The following is a 21,876-nucleotide window of genomic DNA, read 5'->3' on the forward strand; positions in this document are numbered from 1 at the left end:
GTTTGGGTAGAAAGAATTTATGCTTTAATAATGCATGTGTTTCATTAATGAACCTTGTTACTTAAAGATTTAAGTTTTATACTTTGAACTACGGATTATTCTTAAATGTAATAGTATGTACATGTGCTTTAGAAATTGAACTATAAACTTTTCAGTGCAGTATGCCTTTAGAGGTATTGGAAGCTTTCAGCTATTTAAAATTATACCACTATTAAGAGAATAGAATATACTGTATAGGCAATGTGCCTGCCTTGAAAGCTGGAGAGCTTTGGTACACTATTTCTGTGTCTGTCATCGGAAGGATAATATTTGCTTATGGGCATAGAAATGCAGTTTGGAGTTGTCTGCAAATGTCTATGCTTGCTGTCATGTGCAGTTAGACATGACAGTTTTAAATGGAAAAGTGTAGAGATGATGCAGTTTTGCATTAGATATCCCCAAAGGAATCTTAACTTTCTCAGTGAGCTTAAGATAGATCAGTAAATGTGGGAATTGTGCTCTTCTTTTCTGAAAGTTTTATTGGCAATAATAAGTTGTCTTATACTTTAGCATAAAATAAATGTCAGAATTGATAAGGTCAGGGGACAGTAACTTTAAAAAATGACATGCATATATTTTGTGTGTTTGTTGGGGGATGAGGAGGGAACGGATTTAGTTTTAGTACATAGCCAGAGCAGAAAATTTCTTCCTCAGTGTTTGACTAAAATATGTGTTAAGGTTAGCCTTGTGTTCAATAAAATAATTGTTTTATTTGTAGTTATGCTTTAGTCATTGGTGTTCTTAAGTAGGAAAACGTAAAAAATATATTTGAGCAGAATATTACATAAGATTGCTTTTAAATATCTTTTTTTTTTTTTTTTTTTTTTTTCAGCTTCCAGAAATGTTGCATGGTGATGGTGACAATGAAGAACATGGCTTTTGTCCAGTGGGGCAGTTCATTCTTCAGAATTTGGGATTGCTGTTTGGATTTGTTATCATGCTGGTGATTGCCCTTTATGAAGACAAAATTGTGTTTGACCTCCAGTTCTGACCATTCCCAGTAATCACTGTTGATTACAAGAATGTTACCATGCAGCTTTGCATCTGTTTCTTGTACTGTACGCACATTGCTCAAAGAAAAGTCAGTGGCTTGAACTACTTACAAGTTCCATAGATTTGAGCTTAACCCCAGACTGGTGCTCAGTACTGTGTTCCCTGCGTAAAGGGTTCAAATATTTATCCCTGTCTTTTAAAAAATACAAAGCTTGTGCTGAAGGAGAAAATGGGACTCTGTGAACCAACATTCATATAACTTTGATTAAGACTTTTTAAAACATAATCATATAAAACACTAAAATAGTCTCTTTATTAGTAGAAACTTCTGTGGCTATGCAGAAATAGAAATTGAACCAAAAAAAAAAATCACTTAAACTTTAAGAATATTTTAAATGGTCTTTGGGCAGACTTTTCTTTGTGCTAAAAGTGAATTGTAGTGTCTTTTAATTCAGCTACATACTCGTATATACATATGGTAATAGGGATCAACTCCACGACTTTGAAATTGCATAAAGTAGATCATAGGACCTATAGGAAAGCTCAGGCTGCATTAGAGTATGAATTTAGCATTGGGAAAAGCCCTTATTCTTGAATCTAGAGTTACTATTTTTGTATATATTTGCATAGTGTTTAAACTTGCAGCCTAAACTACTGAAATTTGTGACTGTATGTTTGTGTGAGCTTCAGTTTAATGAAAGATTCATAATGGTTCTTTGTATTAATATTATACTTGGTGTTTGGGTTTTTTTAAAACTTTTGTTTTGTTTTGGGGTTTTTGGTGGGGGTAGGGGGTTGGAGCATGTGGTAAAATGTTTGGGTTCTTTTGTTGTTAAAATTGTAACCTGCTAGAAAATATCAGAAATGAAGAACCCAAACATGGTCTAAATATTCAATTTTCCTACTTTAACAGTACTAACTAGTTATTTGGGTGGGAAGTATAAGTTCTAAATGTATGCATCAGTTTACCAGTTTGGCATTGGAACTATGCTGTGGCTGGCAGTAAACCCAAATTTCTCGTGTCCATAACCTGTACATGGAGTGTCAAAGAAAAACCCAAACAGGTATGAGATAACTCCATTTATACTGTGGCTATCATAGTACCAAGTGACTTGGAAGATACATTTAAATAACTCAACTGAAATCACTTGATCATTTTGTGCCAAGATGTGCTGTTGGTGCCTGATAGGGAGTAGTCTCTTTTTTAGGTGCCCTGTTCTCCTACCATAATTGTGATTGATTTGTGAGAAATGCAAGCCATGTTTATTCTGAATTTGACCTAATGCTCTGTAGTACTCGTCATACGCATGCAGCTTTCTGTTTACACCTTGTGCCACCTGGTCTTCATTTATGCCGGGTAAACTGTAGTTGAACTATGTGCAGGTAGCTTTTTAAAATCTGCTTGGCTACCAGTGTAGCTGCTTTAAAAATCTATTGTTCAAATATTTAAGAGCCAAACTGCTTCTGTTCCTTTAAAATATTTTCATTTAGTCCTCCTTTCCCCAGTTCCTTTCCTCATACTCTGTAACTTTAAAACAAAAAACCAGAACTTTGAGAGCAGCATATGCATCCAGGTATAAATAGAGTATTGCCAGTGTTTCTTCTTTATGCTCTAAAGGAGCTTAGATATATTTCCTTAATTTATGCCTGAATTTGAACATTTACTTCTGGCTTTCTCCATGGTCTCCCGTAACAAGTAGGAGTTTTATACACAGATTCTTGTCAGCATTGGGCACTGACTTAGGAAAGTCCTCATCTCATTGCTTGGCCCGTCAAGCAGCCTTGGAAGGTGCTGATGTTTGAGTTAGTACTGCCAACTTCACGTGATTTAAGTGTCTTGCTTTCTGGACCAAGATACAGTTATAGTTCATTTTGGGGTTTTTATACCCAAGGAGGATTCTGCATTCCAGAATTATTAAATCTGCTTAATTTAACAACTTTTGTGAAAAGCAACAGCTGGAATATATACTCCCAGACTTAAATGCCCGATTTAAAGCAAATAGGTTATGCTGAAGCATATAAAGTTTTATATTTTCTCAAAAATGGTATCTTTATTTGCTAGACTTTTTAACCTTTTAAGAGGGCTGTAACAGTTGCTGCTAGTATTTTGTTAGGGTTCCACCAGTATTTAGTTTTCACATCATTCTATAATTTCAAGTCTTACAGACAATCTGAATTCCACTACATTTCTGTTTGGCTCCAACATTCCACTTAGCTTGACCAATCTAATTTAACATGTGTTTGTTGGAAGTCATTCATATTACTTGTACAATGCTGTCACTGTGTGACATCCATATGAATTTTGGTGTATATCACATTGCATTCAATCAGCTGTGATTATGCTTAGAAATACTATAGTAACTAGATGCAGTGTGCATTCTTTCCATTAACAATAAGTCAGTGGCTTAAATGTGATTATGATCCTGCAAGGTGATACTTGCTAAAATATCTCAACTTTCTTTTTGTAACTGAATCATTTTTTTAAAATTTATGAAGATGGAAATGATCCAATACTGTTTTTTTCATTGTCAACAGTGGTGTGTCATTTTATGTATGTTCCTAATGATTATGGAACTCTCCCAAAATAAAGTTATTCAAACAAGCAAATACACCAGTGTGTTTTCTTCAATCTTTATTTCAGGACATTTCTTTAGACTGTAGCATGAATCATTTTAAACAGAGGCTGCGCTTGCACATTAATACATTTATAATTAAGTATAACTAGTCAAATTGATTTAAATCAAATGAATTGTTTAAAAAGTAAAATGTGTTTGATACTCAACCATCTAACAAGAAGTGGGAACAGGGAATTGACATCTAATTATGAATTAAGTTGACATAACAATGCTACACCTCGTCCAATCCAGTGCTCCTTGGGTTGGTCAGAGGGAAGAGTCATGGCAATCACAAAATTTGTAGAATGGCCAGTGGTGGATAATGTTCCTTTTCGCTCACTTGTCTTATACAATGGAGCAACATAACTTGGTCGTTCTGGTATGTCTACCCTCTTACAGGGCTTTAACCACATCTGGAAGAAAGTGCATAAAACTTCATTAAGACAAGGCTGTTACATGTGAATATAGATAACAGTATTGTTGCAAATATGTCACAGAAATATGTCTGCAAATTTCTGTGACCCAGATAGATTTTGTGAGCGGTACTGCCGTTGTTCAAAACATTTCCTTAGAGCTCTGAGAACTATCTTCAGAACCAGTTCAGAAACTAAACGAGAAAAAAGTAGTCATTTTCACCTACTCTGTCAAAAAGCATCTTCCCCATCTAGTCATCACCTCTCCATCATACTTATCTGGGTATAACTTTTGTTGCTTAAAATAACAAAAGTGAGGTATACTTTCAAAGGACAGGAGTGCCACCATTGATAAAATCATGTTGCCTTAAAGGCCAATCCCAAAAAATTCTGAAAGGATTTTTATCAATGATTGTAGAACTAGATCACCTCCCCATTTTAGGTGACTATTTTAAAGGGGCTATTATGTTTAGTGTGCAGTTTAAAACAGTTGCATTCCTTTACACCTATACAATATGCCCACATTATTTTTAGAAAGTCATTTAGCCAAGTTCCTAGAATGTTAAGCACTGTTGAACCTCACTAATCTCAAAAATGGGATTTGGGGGCAAGTTGATCTCTGAATATAAGAGTAAAGAACAAACTATGAGCATAAAGATGAAGTAATGTTTTAGAAATTAATAGAATTCCTTTTTCTGTCGTAATAATAGCAGTCCTTGAGGTGATACGGCTTCATAGCCTCATTATTCAGAGGCCACTCAGGTTTCTCAGATCAAAACGCAAATTGTACGAAGGAGCTAATAGGGATGCTACTCTATTTCTCCCACATGATTGTGGGGTTGCATTATTATAGAGGATTTGTTTCGTAAAGCAGTTTTTCAGATGTAGTTAAATACCACATAACACTTAAGTTGGATGTACTTTATTTCAACCAAGAGTGGATTTTCTTTTTGTTTCATTTCTCACAACTAAACAAGTATCCTTTTGATGGTTTAATTTAATGACAAGTTTTAAACATTTTTGTTTTCTGGTAGTTGTTGGCGGTGATTTCACTGTTTAAAGTGGTCCCCAAGTGTAGTGCTCAGGTGCTGTCGGATGATGTTCCTGGTGCAAGAAGCTAGTATGTTCCTTATGGGGAAAAATACTATAAAAGCCTCATTCAGGCATGAGCTACTGTGCTACTGTCCATAAGTTCAAGGTTATTGAATCAACAATATGTATTAAATAAAGTATCTTTACACAGAAACAAATAAAACAAATTTATATATTGATCAGTTAACGAAAATTTGACCAGAAGATCACAGACCCTTAACCTTGTATTTCTTCTAGGAGCAACGGTTCAATATTCACTAATTCAATGTTGGCAGCAACTTTATAACATAATTACCCTGAATAGCAAGACTTGACTATATGAGTGTGTGTGTGTGTGTGTGTGTATGTTGTGTGTTTGTGTATAAAATACCCCCCATTCTCCACCGAAGTACACAGCCTTAGAAAATACTAACCACAGGCACCGTATCATAAAGAATTTTGGGATGTGATTCTGCAAGTTTCTTTGTCTTTCTATTCCAGGAAGCTCCATCCAGAAATAACCCATGAATGAAAACACCTAAATATAAAAGAAGCCAGGTTAATACAACACTTTCAATACACGTGTTGATTTAGTTCTTAATCTGCAATTCCTACGGATGAATACTATGCAGGTTGTATTAGGTCAGCAGCCTGAGGCTTGTTCTAAAACAAAAGCAGTGTTCTGAGTGCTTATTCTCCACATCCACCCATATTTCAAGAATATCTGTACTTTGCCTAGTCAATGCATAGTAAAATTAAACATGGAAGACGAAAGAGGAAAGAATTTTAGTCTATGGGAAGTTATGTTTGTGTGAACACCATCATTTATATTTTTAATTGGCCAATGATTATAATGTCAGAGCCCATGAAATCTGCAAGGAAAGTTCTTAATGTAATTGCAGGGATCCAGTGGCTTCTAGGCAGCACGTGAACAGAATACTCTGCGGCAGATCTCTAACATTGTGAGAGTTAAGTCTTTCCTCCCCTTTTAGAATTTATTCTCACTCCAAGGACACATGGATGAACTGCTTCTTGAATGTAATGTCATACACTAACCGCTGAAGAATACAAATTAGGAAATCAATGAAACCCGGTAACTCTCTGGATATCCATTTGTGTAAATAAAGCCTCATGAATTTGAATATAGTACCTGCACATGAAAACACTGATTATAACTTTTTTTTGTAGTTCTAGTTTTCTTTTTTTCCCCTTTCTTCTGCTTTCCCCCCTCCCCCGCCACTCCGGTTCAAGCCATTGTTTCTCTAGTTGTGTGGGACACAGCTTCCTGCTGGCCCATGCTGGTATTATGAGCCTTGAGGCACAGCAATGTGCAATTTAAACCTAGGTTTTAGTTCCTAATTTGCTGTGTGACCTTCAGCAATTTATTTAACATGAGACCTGCTTCTGGAGAACAGCTGGGAAACATTTGTAAAACAATGAAACGGGCCGGCCCAGTGGCTCAGGCGGTTGGACCGCTGTGCTCCTCTAACAAGGCCACAGGTTTGATTCCCACTTGGGCCAGTGAGCTGCGCCCTCTACAGCTAAGATTGCAAACAATAGCTCTCCCTGGAGCTGAGCTGCTGTGAGCTGCCGTGTGCTGCTGTGTACTGCCGTGGGGGCTACCGTGTGCCGCCCTGGGTGGCCGGTGGCCAACGTGAGTGGCTGGCCCAGTGTGAGTGGCCGGCAGCCGTCAAGAGCTGCTGTGAGCAGCCAACCAACAACCAGCGACCAACTGCCAGGGGAGGGGGGGAAGCGCAAGGCTCATAATACCAGCATGGGCCAGGGAGCTGTGTCCTACACAACTAGACTGAGAAACAACGGCTTGAACTGGAGTGGGGGAGGGGGAAAAATTTGAGTCTTTAATAAGAGCAGTTGTGGGTTAAATAAATTATTGTAAAAAAGAAATACCAACTACTCTGTACTCTAAATTCAGTGTATAATGATTGGGAATTCAATAGTTTGATCTTAGATATTAGCTAGCTTATAAACTTCAGTCAGTGCTTTTATAAATTCTTTTAGCTGAGTTCAAAAACATATAACTCTCAGGGACATTTTTAGTACTACTCAGACTTTAATCCAAAAGACATCTTCTGCCTTTATAATAATGATATGAGGAACATTTAGAAAATAATTCTTGCATCTGAATTAAGTACTTAAGAATCAACCATAGCTTCTTCAAGAAAGCTTTCCTTAGAAATGTGATGATTGGGCCGGCTGCCTGGTGGCTCAAGTGGTTAAAGTGCCATGCTCCTAATGCCGAGGTCTCCAGTTCGAATCCCACATGGGCCAGTGAGCTGTGCCCTCTACAGCTAAGATTGTGAACAACAGCTCTCCCTAGAGCTGAGCAGCCGGAGGTTGGCGTGGGCTGCGGTGGGCTGCAGTGGGCTGCGGTGGGCTGTGGTGGGCTGCGGTGGGCTACCATGAGCGGCTGGCGGCCGGTGTGAGTAGCGGGTTGCTGTGTGCAGCCAACCAATGACTGACAACCGACTGCATCAGCCAAAGGGAGCTCAAGGCTCATAATACAAGCATGGGCCAGGGAGCTGTGTCCTACACAACTAGGCTGAGAAATATGAACCGGAGTGGGGCCGGGGCAGGCCGTGGGGGGCAGAAGAAAGGAAGGAAGAAAAAAAAGAAATGTGATGATGTTTTCAAACTTCTACAAAGTTACTGAAGGCCATAGAGAAAGCTGCTAGCTAAGCATGAGAACCAGAAGGCCTGGGGTTTGACTGTCAAACCTGCCTATTGCTAGCTGTGAAACCTTGGTCAAGTTATTTAACTTCTCTGAGCCTTAGTTTCCACTTCTGTATAATGGGGATAATAGTATTTGTGCCTTAGGGTTACTGTGAAGATTAAATGTAAAGGGCCAGTCAGTTTCTGGAACCCAGTAATAGTAAACTCCTTGCCCTTGCTTTAATTTGCTTCTGTCCAACTTAAACACTCCTTCCTCCCCATCTTTTCTAAATCCTTAGTTTGAACAAAATTATTTATGCTTCTGGTATGTTGCTAATCTATTTATCTATATTTTGACTTTTATGAGGGTGCGGGAACACAAACCTCTTTTTATTGGAGTCTTTTACAACATGTAATATAGTGAGCTGAACAGAGAAGATATTTTTTTAAGGCCTATATATTTAAAGAAACAATAAACAATCAGGCATGAAGCAATATGCCCATTCTGAGTGCGTTGGAATAAAGGTACAGTGGTACCTCAGTTTTCAAACATAATCCAGTCCGGAAAACAGTTCGAGTTCTGAAATGTTGGAAAACAGCGGACAGCTGGGCCTCAGCATCTTGCACTCAGCGGAAGCTGCATGACATGTTCTACTTCTGAGGCATGTTCCAAGGCCGAAGCACTTATTTCCGGGTTTACGGCATTCAGTAAACCGAAATGTTTGTCAACCAGACGTTCAAAAACTGAGGTACTACTGTATTCTGAACAAATGGCTAGATTAATGAAGGGTTAGGCATCGAAGGCTGGGGGAAAATGATTCGGTTTAAAATATCATTAGGCCCGACTGCATTTTGGGAGTCAACGTGATTAGCAAAGTAGGACTACAGGGCGAACTGTATTTCCGAAAAAGCCTGTCAAAGCGTGCCCGCACCCAGCAGATGGAGTCTGCGACACGGGGTGCTGGACTTCAGAGGCTTGGAGTGAGTCACCGGTGCTGTGGTCAGCACGCTCGCTGCTCAAGGCCACGGGGAAGACCAGGAGGCAGAAGTCCGGTCTCAGGGTTAACTGAAAGCGTCTTAGCGGGAACGCCAGCTGGAAGGCAGCGCCGCGGATGCAGCGCCCCCACATCAAAGCGGTGCGGCGGGACCAGGCCGAGATGGGGATGGATGTGGACCCCAAGAGGCGGTGGCCCTCCGTCAGAGAGAAGGCCATGGAGGTGGACCTAGAGAAAGGGCCACAGGAGCTCGTACGGAAACCCTAGGTGCTAAATGACTTGGCGGTAGAAGCCAGCCTCACAGAAAAGAAAGGAAATACGCTGTCTCGGGACCTCACAGACTACGTAGCTACATGGCGGAGAACCACGGGGAGGATCAAAAGGCTACGGCCGGAGATGAGAAGAACTGCTATCAAGATACCCCGAAACAGATTCGGACTAAGATCAATGTCTATACACGTTTTCCCCAGCGGAGTGGCAAGCCTTCGTTGAATCTTTGCAGAAGACTAAGATGGAGGTTGAGTGACTGGTTTACACCTGCCAGGCTGAGGCGTCCTGGACCTGAGAAGCTGGAGTCAGGGCATAAGGCAAGGAGGGTGTGTGGCCACAGCCGAGGCTGGCCAAACCCCATGGAATCAAAAGGTTTTTCTCTCTCTCACTCTCCTTTCTGAGGAAGGAACTGCCTCCCAGAGGTTCCAATTTATCTTCTTGTGGGGGCTCTGGGAAAAGCCAGAACCTGCTGTTTTCAGAGTGGGTGGTTTGTTTGAATACAGTCTGTACATAATAAAACAAGGGTATTTTACGTCTAAAATATATATATAATTTGTCCCAATGATCTCTGTGCCTTTGCATATATTGTTCTTAAATGTTTCTGCAATAAAACTGTTTAAGTATTAAAGAAGGTTGCAATATACAGTAGCTTAATATACAGCTGCAATATACAGTAGAGTCCATGAATTTATAGTGGATTCAAGCAGCATGAATTTTGGAAGTCTTATAGCAGCTTTTGAGGGCCTGTTATGTGCCAGACACTCTGGCAGGCACTCAGAAAAACAGGATGAAGACAAACAAGGTCACCATCTTCTGGGTGTTTGTACTGTAGCGAGGGAGACAGGCAATAAAGAAAGAACCAAATTAATTAGAGTGTGACTAATGCTTTGGAAGTGAATAACCAGAGTTATAAGAAAGGATAAGGAAGTAGGGTGGCGACTCGAATAGATAAACTGTTCAAGGAGGTACTTTCTGATGAGCTATAAGTTAAGCGGAGACCTGCAGGCTGGGAAATGCCCACCATGCTGTGTCTGGGCTTACGGGTAGCATGTACAAAGGTCCCAAGGAGACCAGAACTTGAAGTGTTCTAAGAACTATCAGGTCAGTGTGGCCGGAGTGCAGTGGCACATAATGAGCTTCCAGGTAGGCAGTGACTAGACATGCTTGGACTCTCGGTCATGATAAGGGGTCTAGATTTTATTCTAACTACAAAGGGAAAATGCCATTATTAACTTATTTAGTTTCCTAAATTTTCAATGGGGGCTTAGTGGTGACATGATCTGTTTACATTTAAAACAAATTCTGTAGCTTCATTATAAATGAAGGGTTATAAGAGTATAATGACACTAGCAGGGAGATAAGATAAAATGCTAGAGAAGAGTCTAGATAAAAATGGTGGCAACAGTGGATGAGCAACTGCATTTGATGTGAGTGTATGATGGAACAGTAGAATGAAGAAGAATTCTTGGGTTTATGGCTGGATGGTGGTATCATTTATTGAAAATCATTATAAATGTTACATATCCAGGAGACACTAAAGTGGAGATGTCAGGCGGGCAGTTGGATATAGAGGTCTCTTGATCTCTCTTAGAAGAAAGATTTACACTGGACATTTAAATTTGGAAGATATCAACCAGGAGGATAATATTTAAAGACATAACAGTATGATGTCACTTGGAGGAGAGGACGCAATTAGAAAAAGAGAAACAGTCCAAGGACTGAGTCCTTAGGAATCCCAATATTAGAGGAGGATAAGCTAACAAAGAAGACTGAATGTGTCTCGTGATAAAATCAGGATAGGGTGAGATCTTAGAAAGAAAGGGAGAAGGATGTCTCTAGAAAGAGAAAGTTGTTAACTGGTAAAAACTGCTAAGAGATTAAGATGAAGACAGAAGAAAATTCATGGGATTTGTCAACATGGAAGTCATTAGTAACTCTGCAAAGAATAGCATCAGTCCATTGGAGAGGAAGAAAGGCAGAACAGGAAACAGGAAGTAAGAACCTGAAGATGGCATGTAAACACAATTCTTTTGAGAATTTTGCTATAAAGGGGAGCAGAGAAATGGGACAGTAGCCAAGGGGATGTGAGTGTTAAAACAATTGGAATTCTTTGTTGATTTGTTTTAAGATGAGGATTCTAGAGCATGTTGCATGCTGTTAGGAATTATCCAGTAGTGAGAGTGATGCTGTCGATTTTAGAAAAAGAGGGCACAATTGAAGGAGCAAAAACCCTGGAAAGGAGGGAAAAAATGGGATCTGGACTACCCATTGGATCTGGACTACCAGAGGGTGCCGACGTGAACAGATTCATAGATTTGGTGTTGCTAAAAGCTCTAGTCTGATCTCTTCTTATTTTTTCAGTGAAGGATGAAGTGAAATGTAGGGGCAGAAGGACGGACAAGGAAGTCGTAAGTGGTTATTTCAAGAGTGGGAAAGCAACTGTTCCAGGAAATAGTAGTAGGATTACTTCACAGTGTTATAACCCTCCCCCTGCTTGAGATTTGTAACTATCAATGTAAAGTAAAACCACTTGGCACAGTGATGTGATTATTCTACACTGTTATGATTACATTATCTACTTGTTAGCATCTCCTGTCAGAGTATAAGTTAGTTGAGGGTCAAGATCCTGTGTAAGTTGTTTGCTGTTGATATGCCCAGTGTCTAGTAGAGTGAGATTGTGAATTCATCATCCAGCAATGAATAAGAAAGTAGAATTGTCTTTGACACATCAGTTAAAGCAAGACTTGTCAATGGTCATTTAGAGATTAATGTCATGTCTTTAAAGATAGCACCACTTTGGTAAAATTAGGAACCTGTAGCATTTTAAAAATAATACTTGTTTAAAATAATGGCCATGTCCACTAAATTTGAAATAAAAGCATTAACGTATCCTCTGAGTATTGAAAAGACAATCAATTAAGAAAATAACGATAAATTTCCTCACAATCTTACAATCCCAAAACAAATGTTTCTGTTAGATTATTAGTTTAGCTTTATCAAGTTTTGCAATGATGTATATAACAGGAAAAAATACATAATTTAGGGATCTGGAAAGGTATCCTCTTTGAGGGACCAGGAAAATCTTCTTTTCAATGTTGTACCACCTTGATTTTCCAAGATAACCATAAGATTATGGTTGATTATTCCATGTATTGTTAATTTGATTTTTAGTTTTTTCCTAATTTTTTATTGGAAGTAATTTCAAACTTATACAATTTTGCAAGAATAAAACAGTACACGCGACATATACTCTTTATTCAAATTAATTATATCCCCATTTGCTTTATCATATTTTCCCTTTCTTTCTCTTTCTTTCTTCGCCCCCCACCCCAAGCCCTTCCTCCCCTCTTTCTTTTTCTCTTCCTCACTATCTCTCTCCATAAACCATTTGAAGGTAAGTTACATACATAATGATTAAATTTTTTAACAGCTGAGCAAAGTAAGCAAGAATGTTATGTTTTTGTTCAGTGCCTAGACATAAGCCAACTCATTCTGTCACTGCACTTACCATCTTCCGGAGCAGTCTTATATTCTTTGTCTTCCATGACTTCATAGTCAAACCCCAGAAGATCAATGGGGATGGTGTATTTCCTGGCATAGTTCTGCTGGGCGCCAGTCAGGAAGGCTTGTGTGAAGAAGAAGCCAGAGAGCCAGAAGACTGGAGGGGGGCCGACCTCGTACCATTGCTATGGTGTCAAAGCACAAGAGTCCTGTCAACAGAGCCTTTCAACTCGATGGTAACACCACTGAATAAAATCTGCCCCCAAACACTCCCTCTGTTATCTTTTTGGTAAACAAATAACTGAGCTAACACTTTGAGGACTATAAAGCCATACTCTGAAGGTTTTAAAAATAAATATTTTTGTTCTGACTTCGATTTCATATCCATAGCACCAGCTTGGGTATCACAATGTGCATGATGTAAATGCCTGTTTTATACATACCTGATGATTCTTTCGGAAAAGCTCCATGCAATACTGAATTTCTAATATACATTGTTGCATAATGTATCATGTTATATAGTTGAATAGAACAAGAGATCCAGTCAGATGGTAGGTAATGTTCTTTCACTTTTTTCTCTCTCTAGTTATTAGTGCCTAGTACAACATTCTTTTGGAAGTTTTCCCTCCGACTTCACCAAAATACAATGAAATCCAATCTATGGCAGCACAATATTGTGCAAGGAACTCCCAGAAGAAACAGAGTAGTGACAGCTTAAGATCTTTATAAATATCACGATACCTGGATATTCTGTTTATATCAATCTAATAGGCTAGTTGAATACTGACTTAACTAGATAGTAAATTACAGAAGTCAGTCTGAAGAAATAAATTGGAAGAACGTTTCCCTATTAGAGTCTAAGGTAGAGCCGTCTTCATTTTTCAAGAACGATCTTAATTTTTTTTTTAAAGATTTTGTTTTTTATTGGGGAAGGGGTACAGGACTTTATTGGGGAACAGTGTGTACTTCCAGGACTTTTTTCCAAGACAAGTTGTTGTCCTTTCAATCTTAGTTGTGGATGGCACAGAGCTCAGCTCCAGGTCCAGTTGCTGTTGCTAGTTGCAGGGGGCGCAGCCCACCATCTCTTGTGGGAGTCGAACCGGCAACCTTGTGGTTGAGAGGATGCGCTCCACCCAACTGAGCCATCCAGGAGCTCAGTGGCAGCTCAGCTCAAGGTGCCGTGTTCAAGCTTAGTTGCAGGGGGTGCTGCCCACCATCCCTTGAGGGACTCGAGGAATTGAACTGGCAACCTTGTGGTTGAGAGCCCACTGGCCCATGTGGGAATCCAACCGGCAGCCTTCGGAGTTAGGCGCATGGAGCTCTAACCGCCTGAGCCACTGGGCTGGCGGGCAGGCCCGTAATTCTTTAATATCAACTCTAGTACGGAGACAGGCCTGTATTATGGAAGGGGAGTTTGGTCATTTTATTCCTGCAGAAATTTTTTCACAGACAGTTTTTGATTTATTATATACATTATCTAGGGCATTAATTAATACTTCTAATGAATATAATTGTTAATAAGAACATAGTTAAGCACCAGTATTGACAGATAATTGGGAGGGAGACTTCTGCCCACCCACCCAACACTTTGAGGACAATTAACAGTTGAGGTTATTACTGTCTTGGGCTGAACCAGCAATCTAGTGATATAACGACCTGGCAGAGGGCTGGACAAAGAAGAAATAAAGCTCCTCGCTTGTAACTTGGCTCGCTTTCTAAGATGCTCTGCTCTAGAGATCTATTTGAACTCTAAATATTTAATGAAAAATCAACATAGCCAGTTGTTTTCTCTCCTCAAATGTCATTGACTTGAATGTCTAACTTCACTAAACATGAACAGTGGCTCCTAAAGAAGCTTTCCAAGATCCTACTTCCAATACTAGTATTTTGACAGTTCAGTGTAACACATAAATTGTGTGCAATATTGAGTAGTGGTTATTTGTGCCTGGGATGCAGAGAAAAACTAGAGAGTAAGACTCATCACATTAGGTATCCTGGTGAAGAAAATGAGATCAGAAGAAACTTAATGTATGTGCATTTACATGAACTCACCCTCAAGAAGCTTAGTCTTGCAAGGAAGTCATTCACATAGCTCCCAAGTGGTTTAAGGCTTGGATAGGATTTACTCATCCACATTCCTGGAATTTTGACATTCAAAATGCTGCTAACCACTTCTTCAAGATCTGTAGACATCACTACAAGTCCCTGAAACACATTGAACCTTTGGTTAACATGGTAGTACACATTTTGGACAAGCCCCTCTTAAATCCCTTCCTCATAATTATCCCTTGTTTACAATTGTGACTAGTTAAGTTTGAGTCATAAAAAGCAAAAACAGAGAAAGATATTTTCCATTGCTCACAAGTGAGTCATGGAGTCTTTGAACTATTCCTTAGAAAAATATTTTAAAATTCAATCTAATCAAATTTTATGGGAAAATTTTTAACTGAGGTATAATTGACATATGACATTATATTAGTTTCAAGTGTACCACATAATGACTCAATATTTGTATATATTGTGAAATGATCACCACAATAAGTCTAGTCAACATCTATCACAATACAAATTTTTTTTTTCTTGGGATGAGGATGTTTAAGATCTACTTTCTGAGCAACTGTCAAATGTGCAATACAGTGTTGTTAATACAGTCACTATGCTGTACGTTACATCCCCAGGACTCATTTAGAGTTGACCATTGAACAATGTGGGGGTTAGGAGTGCTGACCACCCTTGCAGTAAAAAATCCACATATAACTTAAGTCGACCATCCACATCCATGGATTCCCAACCACAATGGAAAACACAGTTGACTCTCGAACTCGTTATTTTAAAAAATCTGCATTTAAGTGGACCTGTACAGTTCAAACCCACATTGTTCACTTGCATTTATAATTACAAGTTTGTACCTTTTGATCCCCTTTACCCATTTTTCCTATCCTGGAAAATCGTCCTAATCAATACCTGGCGACTCACTAGCTATTAAATCACAGTCTAATGATGACTTAGTTTACTTGTCTATTAACTGAACAAGTAAAGGAATGCGATGAATACAAATTTAGGAAAATGATATAGAATGCTCTGAAACGTTAAAAATCCTGGATTCCAACTGTGAAGTCTAATCGATCTCATCCTATTTTGAATCACTGATGGACAGATGTCCAAACTTTGAGGCCCTTGAAAATCCCTGTCTATTTGATCTTGCAATGGGGCCAGTTGCTGAAATCATTTCTGTTTTTTTCTATAATTGACAGTATTATTCCAATTATCGTATGGAGAAGATTTTACAGGATATTTCATGGATTACACACCCATATTGCATTTGCCACCTTCTCTAAACCCACTAAAACAGCAGTAAAGGAATTTATGTTTTAAAGGCTTACGCCCACAAGTTCAGAAAGAAGACAGGTACAATGACAACACAATTTTGGGAGCTAGAAAGCATATGGACCATTGGCAGTTGACTTAGTAGTCAAGAGAAACTTGATCCTAAACTGGCAGAGGGCGAAGCCGACAACGAGCTAGGTAGACTTTGCAGAATACTTCCCAAAAACTTGTAACCGAGGGCCCTAGGTGACAGGGAGGAGAAGAGGCTGGTACTAAATGAAGGATTGTTGAAACCTGGTTTAGAATGCAGACGCCTAGGTCTTCTCTCAAAACTGCATATTACCTAACTTGAATGAGACCTGGAAAAAAAAAAAAAAAAGAAAGAAAAAGAAATCTCTGGAGTGGGGGATGCCAGGCTCAGATGGGGTCCGAATTGCCATACTGAAATTGGGAATTAAGTGAATGTGTGTGTGTTGGATGCTGAGATCCCTGAAGCCTCTTTTCCGTTAGCTCCCAGAATGCTGGAAGTCAGGCCTTTATCTTCCAGGAAGGATACAAGGAGAAACACATGATACTGAATGCTTCTTAGCCAAACAGCCCAACCAGATTATACCACACCCTGTCTAGTAGACTCCTCTTTCAATAACGACTCCCATCCAACCATCGTTCTCTACCTCCAATGCTACTCTAAGAAACCAACTCAGCTGAGCATGTTTGATCACAGAATTGGTCTTTGCCTACCCTCTTGCTCCCCTACAATACTTTCTGCAGTGGTCTGAGTGAACTTTTAAAAATGTAACATAGATCATTTCACTCCATTGCTTAAAACCCTCTGAAGGCTTCCCTTTACTTTTATACCTTAGAATAAAATTCAAAATCCTAACCAAAGCCGACGAGGCCCTCAAGAAGCTATGGTTTCCAGTCCGGTTACCATCTCCCTCAAACTCACTCCACACTGGCCACACCAGCCTTCCCTGCTATGTTCCTGGACCATGCCAAGCCACTTCCCCTCACAGCTTTGCATTTGCTCTACCCTCTGTCCAAACATCCCATCAGCCTCTGCTCAAGCTTAAGTACCTCAGAGGAGCCTTACCCAGAATGACTGAAAGAGTTTCCCACTCATCATTCTCTATCCCATATCCTGTTTTATTTTTTTCCTAAGAATGTACCATTTACTACTCACTTAACGCTATAGATATAGATATTTTTTAATTGATTATCTCTCTTACTCAAACATAAGCTTTATGAGGGCAGAGGCTTTGTCTCTTTTACTCTTTAACACTCTGTGTCTTTTTAGATGTATCCTATCTGGCAAATGATTGCTGTCTAACATACTGTATACTTATTCACGTGTTCATTACCTGCCACCTCCAGAAATAGATATGCTCTTTAAGGGCAGGAATTGTTTTTTTCTATCCTCATAACTAAGAACAGTGCTTGCACAGAATCTGTGCCCCATAAACATACTGAGTACATGAATGATATGTTTACTTCAATTCTTTTCCTTTGGTGTATTTCCCCTTACCTTGATTGCTTTTTGTATGTTAATGCATGATTCTCTGATGGTCTGCAACAACTTATTGAACCGTCCCATCTCTTGGACAAGCACAGTATTCATGCTCTGAGTGTACGTTGTGGGGTATCTCCTCATTGCGGACTCAATGTCAAAGTTGTTTGGAAGTTTACCCAAGATGTCACCAGCGACCTCATTTACTACTTCTTCTGATGATTTTGCACCAGCATCTGCTGAACGAGACTGTAAAGAATCCAAACTATAAATCAGAAATCTTCAGAAAGGTCTAAGAATTGCTGGATACGAAAACTTCGAAGATAAATTTAGGAGTACTACTCTGCTCTTTTATCTCTGATTCTTCTCTCCACACAGGATTTATTGAAGTGATGATAACAGGCATAGGGATGGGGTTTCAGAAGAAAACAATCGCTAGTGAGGAGGAAGAAGGGCATATACAGTGTTCAGAAGCAAAAGAGGGTCTGGAGGAAGCAAGTATGCTGCACACTGAGCCACCTGGGCGGACGGGACGAGATGTCACAGATGGAGGGAGGAAAAGCATTTACGTTGGTGGGGGACCGAGGGATGATGGGCATTAAAACCCAGGAGGAGGAAACTGGATCTTGCTTTGACAAAGCTTGCCACAAAATATAATAACCCTGGTGCCTACTGGTTGCCAAAAGCAGAGATACAGTTTTCTCCTTGAACCAGGAGGGCAAAGAAAATAAACTCATCTCCTCTAAGCAATTGGAAGAGTTATGGAGAAAAGGCAGACTCTAGTAATTCATACTGAAAGCAAGAAAGAAGAGTTTCATTTCAATTATTATTTTTTTATGTTTGTAGTGGCATTGTGTGAATTATCTATATTTTCTGGAAAAATCCTTTAAATCCTCAGAATAAATAAATAAATGTGTGTGTGTGTGTGTGTGTGTGTGTGTGTGTGTGTTGAGAGAGAACAAGCACTATTAGAATATAAATGAATATATCTCATAGTTTTTCAGTACTAGGAAATTATGTTTAGTCTTATTTAAAATTTTATATTACCTGGTGTTTATATTCACTCTATTCTATAAACACTGACTTTTATTTAAGTTTCTAGTGGGATTTTTCATGCTACCTACAACATACCCCATAAGATCCTATGAAGTTGCACAATAAAAAAATCGAATGTTGGTGTTAATTGAAGCTGGTAAGAAAGGGGTATGGCAATGTGATAATCCTTTCTCATCCCAAGGGCTGGGTTTATAACTTAATATATAAAACCAATTAGAGAACAAAGAAGGTAATGAATATTTGGATAAAACTAGTGAAGCATCTATTTCCATTGCACTTTAAGACTCATGCTGATTTCTGTTTGTATGTTGGTATGCATACAAGGTATTATAAACTTATTAAAAACATTCCTATTTTCTAACAAGAGCTTTGTTTCCACCAAAAACAAACAAACAAACAAACAAACAAACAAGAAAAACGAAAAACAAATACCAGGCCTACAGCAGTTTAAAAATGTAAGAAAAATATTTTAGTAACACAAACATTCCCTTTATCTATTTCTCACAAACCAAAATCACATAATTGGGGTGATGTTTTAAAGTTATGATGTTTTAAAACATCCAACTGATATTGAGAATTAAGAGCAAGAGGGTGTTATTTATTTGTAATTGTTTCACTTAGCTTTTTCCTTTTTACCACTTTAGAGTTTTCACAAATTTCGTTTGAAGTCTTCCAAGGTTTATTTTCCTTTTATCAAACAAATAAAGCTAAGTAAGATTCATTTTTCAAGAAGCCATCACAGAGTTTAACCTTTTCATTTCCAGTTATAATGTTTTAAGTTGCAATAATTTTCCTATTCAAGAGAATCGAGTCTGGCAGTTAAGTATAAGTAAAAGAACTCTGCAAAAGTAACATTCTAACTTCATTATTTCTCCCTCTAATTTAAAAGATATTTTAGTTAAATACACACATAATGTAAAAGTATTGTCATTGGTAACTACCTCTCCAAACTCTGTAGTCTGGCCTCTTTGCCTCTGAATTGTGTTAAACTCAACATGGAATCACTGAACTACTGCCTAACTTTCATTATAATTATATTTACCAATCTGAGTTTGAGGATATTGAAAGAGGTCGTTTAATTACATAAGGAGAAGATACCCCATGTGTATTTAAACTTGTTTGGTTCTGAGTCATTTTCTGTTGGAATGAGCCCACTGTTTTATGCATTCTGTAATGTAGCACACCCCATTAAGTTTAAATAAAGCCAAGAGACACTATAAATGTCCTGTTGTCAGAATATTGTATATTACATGCATTTAATGTTTCTAAAGATCTATGTCCAGGCACTACTTGATTTTAGTGCTATTAACAAGTAAAATGGAATAAAAAATAGTCTTTGTCCTTTCTGCCTTATTCAAAAATGTCATCTCACAGTAGGTCAGAGCTAAGAGTTCTGTAAACTCTTCCTCAGTGATAGCACACCATTTTATCCTCCTCACTTGGTTCTTTTAGCCTTTACTTTTTTATTTTTCAACATCTCTGGTTATCTGTCATTAGGTCCTATCCCATTTTTAGAATCTAGAAAGAGAGTATAGCATAGTGGTTTAGAACACAGATTCTGGAGTCAAACTAGTGGGAGTTACACTGCTTGACTTTGAGTTCTGGCTTAAAATCATACCAGCTGACCTCGTATAAGCTACTTAATCTTTCTGTATCTCAGTTTTCTAGCTGTAAAATGAAAATAATTAGCCTCTACCTGATAGGATTCCATAAGCATTACAGTGTTATACATAAGGCAATGAGAACAATTTAGTATACAGTAAGCACTACATAATAGTAACATAATATTAACAAATTAACATAATATTATCATAATAATGATAATATTAATATTATCATTATTACTCTAAGAATCCATAAAAATGTAAAAGATCAGATAGAATTCAGTTCGTGGGATAATTTGCTTAACTGAAGAGTCATACTTAACCTATTGAAATTTCAATCACTCAGGGAACTGTTGGCATTTGGACTGATTTAATTTCAAAAATGAACAAAACAAACAAAGAGCCAATCACATCTTCTAAACAGAGAACAATACAAGATGTTAACAGACAATCAAGATGAAATATTCTTCATTCACAAGTACAGACTCGTGCCCATGGCCTGCTGAATTCTGAGGCCTTGGAAGTTAACTCTCAGACATGCTCTTACCTTTATGCTCTCACCAGTTGAGCTGCATGTCTACCAAGAGTCAACGGCATTTTTCTCCTAAACCTTTTTTATTCCTTTTGTGCTTACTATTGCAATTGTGTACTTTAAACATCATGCAATCTGATAAAATACTAATGTGAAACAAACTGTTTATATGTAAACTAGATGAAATGTTCTGGAAATATTTGATAAAAACAGGTCATTTTAAAAATTGCAATTGAATTAGTAAGAGACTAGAAAATAAAACAGGAAAAATTCTAGATGGATTCTGGCATCACACTGCTTGCCAAATATCTCTGAAATTCTTATTGAATAATATGTCATGCATCTGGGCATGGTTTGTGCAAGAAAGGCAAAATGGAACTCCTAGCAGCAGAAGGCTATTAAAGAATACTCAGATATATTCAAATATTCCTCAAAGACCTCCTAGCAGAAGGATACCCAGAGATTTTTTTTCCAAATAAACAGATTAATGAAAAAAAACAACCCATACATATATGTGATTTGTTTAAATCCATAATTAAGGTATGTGTGTATGTGTGTGTATATATATATATGTATATATATGTGTGCATATATATATATATATATATATATATATATATATATATATATATATATTTATGTATATATATCTTTTTTTCTTTTCCTTAAAATGGTTCTCCACCTGAACAGACAGAATCGTGTGCGTGGCCTCTACTGTGCTGGCACGCGGTGCTTGGAGAAGCATTCTTTGCAGCCTCGGGAGCCAGCTCCTGCACAGATCACACACCTGAGTGAGAAGAATGTTATCGAATAACAGCTGAGTTTCTGACTGATCTTTAGTGATATCTGCATTGGCATTCATGCCAAAGATTTCCGGTGCTGGGGTCAACGGCAGAGTCTTTGTGTATTCGATGTAGCTTTTGTGCTGCAAAGATGAATAACAGGAAGTCAAGAGGTTAGAAATGAATTATTCTGTAGAACTTTCTCACTGAACAGAGATGATTTTCAATACTCAAGATACTGAGTGGATGAACTGTGAGACTAGACATTGAATGCTTTCATTTTCTTTCAACCTGAGCCAAGGTTAAAAAAAAAAAAAGATATGAACACATTTAGAGAGAAAAAGAAAATGTACCATTCAATTGAAATGGATTTTAAAACAGAGAGAAGAATATCCTGGCCACTTCATTTAAAGATTTCTTTCAGAGAAATCTTTCTATGCTACATTTTGCTGATGACTATTCTTAATTTATGACAATAACAATATTTTTCCCCCCGCTCTA

General features: G+C 38.2%; 2 protein-coding genes and 1 pseudogene across 8 annotated transcripts in view; 2 read left to right on the forward strand and 1 right to left on the reverse strand.

The window, feature by feature from the left end:
• Positions 1–3,639, forward strand: part of SLC39A10 (solute carrier family 39 member 10) — a 112,935-nt gene extending 109,296 nt beyond the window's left edge. For all 6 annotated transcript variants that reach the window (XM_074339542.2, XM_074339534.2, XM_019741301.3 and 3 more), the window contains one exon: positions 872–3,639. In XM_074339542.2, coding sequence (XP_074195643.1) covers positions 872–1,030 — 159 coding nt within the window. In that variant the 3' untranslated portion in view covers positions 1,031–3,639. The remainder of the gene's footprint in view (positions 1–871) is intronic.
• Positions 3,640–3,647: 8 nt separating this feature from the next.
• The window catches only part of DNAH7 (dynein axonemal heavy chain 7), a 215,154-nt gene continuing 196,925 nt past the window's right edge, over positions 3,648–21,876 (reverse strand). For both annotated transcript variants that reach the window (XM_019741305.3, XM_019741304.3), the window contains 6 exons: positions 21,381–21,518; positions 17,420–17,650; positions 14,620–14,772; positions 12,575–12,752; positions 5,566–5,669; positions 3,648–4,060 (listed from right to left, as the gene is read on the reverse strand). In XM_019741305.3, coding sequence (XP_019596864.3) covers positions 3,854–4,060; positions 5,566–5,669; positions 12,575–12,752; positions 14,620–14,772; positions 17,420–17,650; positions 21,381–21,518 — 1,011 coding nt within the window. In that variant the 3' untranslated portion in view covers positions 3,648–3,853. The remainder of the gene's footprint in view (positions 4,061–5,565; positions 5,670–12,574; positions 12,753–14,619; positions 14,773–17,419; positions 17,651–21,380; positions 21,519–21,876) is intronic.
• On the forward strand, positions 8,288–9,472 carry LOC109452396 (nucleolar protein 16 pseudogene; annotated as a pseudogene).

The sequence above is a fragment of the Rhinolophus sinicus genome, chromosome 17 (genome assembly GCF_057876585.1).
Source record: "Rhinolophus sinicus isolate RSI-liver-muscle chromosome 17, RSI-T2T, whole genome shotgun sequence".
NCBI lineage: Eukaryota > Metazoa > Chordata > Mammalia > Chiroptera > Rhinolophidae > Rhinolophus > Rhinolophus sinicus.